The following is a 1,705-nucleotide window of genomic DNA, read 5'->3' as shown; positions in this document are numbered from 1 at the left end:
TATCTCCCGCCCCACCAGGATCAGGAGTTGTCCGCCGCCACAGATGGCAGTTATCTCGGTGAACGTCACTTCCACTGTCCCGCTCACAAAGGCCTGTTCGTCAGACTGAGGAACTGCAGACGCGACTCCAGGTTTCCTGAGCCTGAGCTGCCCATCAATCAGGTCGACCGCTGCAACTCCATCGGTGAGCACTCAGAGTTCAGCTCCAACCCTAATCAAACACACCTGAACCAGCTAGTTAAGCTCTTACTAGGCAGACTACAAACGTCCAGGCAGGACAGCGGCCCTCCAGGAGCTGGAGCTAGAGATGCAAGCTGAGTCAGTCTCATTTATATGGTGCTTGTAACAATGGACATTATTTCAATATATAATATTGAGTATATATTGCACTAAAATACAAAGTAATATAATGCATAAAATTGTAAATATATGTAATATTGCATATTATTAAATTCTGCAAGGTCCTCATTTAGCAATTCAACTATTATGCATTATGAAAATTATGCATTAAGATGTTTATGCATAATGATATATATATGTATAAATATTTTTTTATTTTATATTTATATACATAAGTTATATAAGTTATAATTAGTTTAATCCATAATAATGGATTGCAAAATAAATATTCTAAATATATAATAATGCATATTGTTACTGCAAACATATTGCAGTGATAATGTCTCAAATTCTGTAAGGTCCTCATTGAGCAGTTTAATTAAATGGAAATGATGCTTTTATATATTTATGCATCATGCATAAATGTATGAAGTTGCAAAATATCTAGCATTGCATGTTATTACCGCAAAAAAAATGTCTTAAGCAGTTTAATGAAAATAAATGTGCCTTAATATATTTATGCATGATAATGCAGAAAATTACAAAATATATAATAATGCATATTAGTACTGCAAAAATATTGTCTTAAATTCTGTAAGGTTCTCATTTAGCAATCTGATTCAAAGAAAATGATGCGTTAGTACACTTATGCATAGTCCATGATAATGCATACCTTTGCAAAGTATATAATAATGCGTATTATTGCAGCAGTAATGTGTCGTCTGTCAGTAGTGTGTGTGCTGAGCGAGTGTGATGGTGTGTTTCAGCGTTTGCTAACTGGAGCAGTAAGCGTGTGGAGGAGCACACGCCTCCGCTGTGCGGTCCGGACGCCCGTCTGACATACGAGGGCTTCAAGAAAGGCATTCAGGGTCACCTCAACTCCTGCTACCTGGACGCGTCTCTCTTCAGGTGCGTGAACCTCCGTTCCTCCATCTGAGAACACACACTCGGTGTGAGCTGGGCTGCTGGAGGACTGTAAACATGCCAGCGACATTGCAGCAAACGCGGTGCGCTGGAGATGCGTTTTGAAGCGTGATATGTGATGGCGTAAAACCACACGCTCTTCTGCACTTTTGTGTTGCATGCATTAAAAGCATTTCACATTTAGTTGAACTTATTTTAAGTACTAAAATAACAAGAATGAGGAGTAAGTCAGTGATACTGAAATAATGCTGTTGTAAATATTTAAAAGCGTAACTCCAGCGTCACACACAGTGTGAGTGTGTTTGGCTGTGTGATGATCTTCACTGAGGGTTTTTATCGCTCTCTGTGTCTGCTGTTAGTTTATGTGTTGCTAATGCTGATTCATGTTCCTGTGTGTGTGTCAGTGTGTTCTCGTGCTGCAGCTCGTTCGACTGGCTGCTGT

The 1,705-nt window shown here is 39.4% G+C and overlaps 1 protein-coding gene across 1 annotated transcript in view; it reads left to right on the top strand.

The window, feature by feature from the left end:
- cyld3 (cylindromatosis (turban tumor syndrome) 3) overlaps window positions 1-1,705 on the top strand; it is a 9,903-nt gene that overhangs the window by 7,424 nt on the left and 774 nt on the right. The window contains exons 8-9 of the mRNA XM_016499065.1: window positions 1,107-1,248; window positions 1,668-1,703. Coding sequence (XP_016354551.1) covers window positions 1,107-1,248; window positions 1,668-1,703 — 178 coding nt within the window. The remainder of the gene's footprint in view (window positions 1-1,106; window positions 1,249-1,667; window positions 1,704-1,705) is intronic.

Source organism: Sinocyclocheilus anshuiensis, unplaced genomic scaffold (assembly GCF_001515605.1).
Source record: "Sinocyclocheilus anshuiensis isolate Anshui unplaced genomic scaffold, SAMN03320099.WGS_v1.1 scaffold2010, whole genome shotgun sequence".
NCBI classification, from domain to species: domain Eukaryota; kingdom Metazoa; phylum Chordata; class Actinopteri; order Cypriniformes; family Cyprinidae; genus Sinocyclocheilus; species Sinocyclocheilus anshuiensis.
Note: the sequence above shows the minus strand (reverse complement) of the source record. Positions and strands in the feature narration are given on the sequence as shown.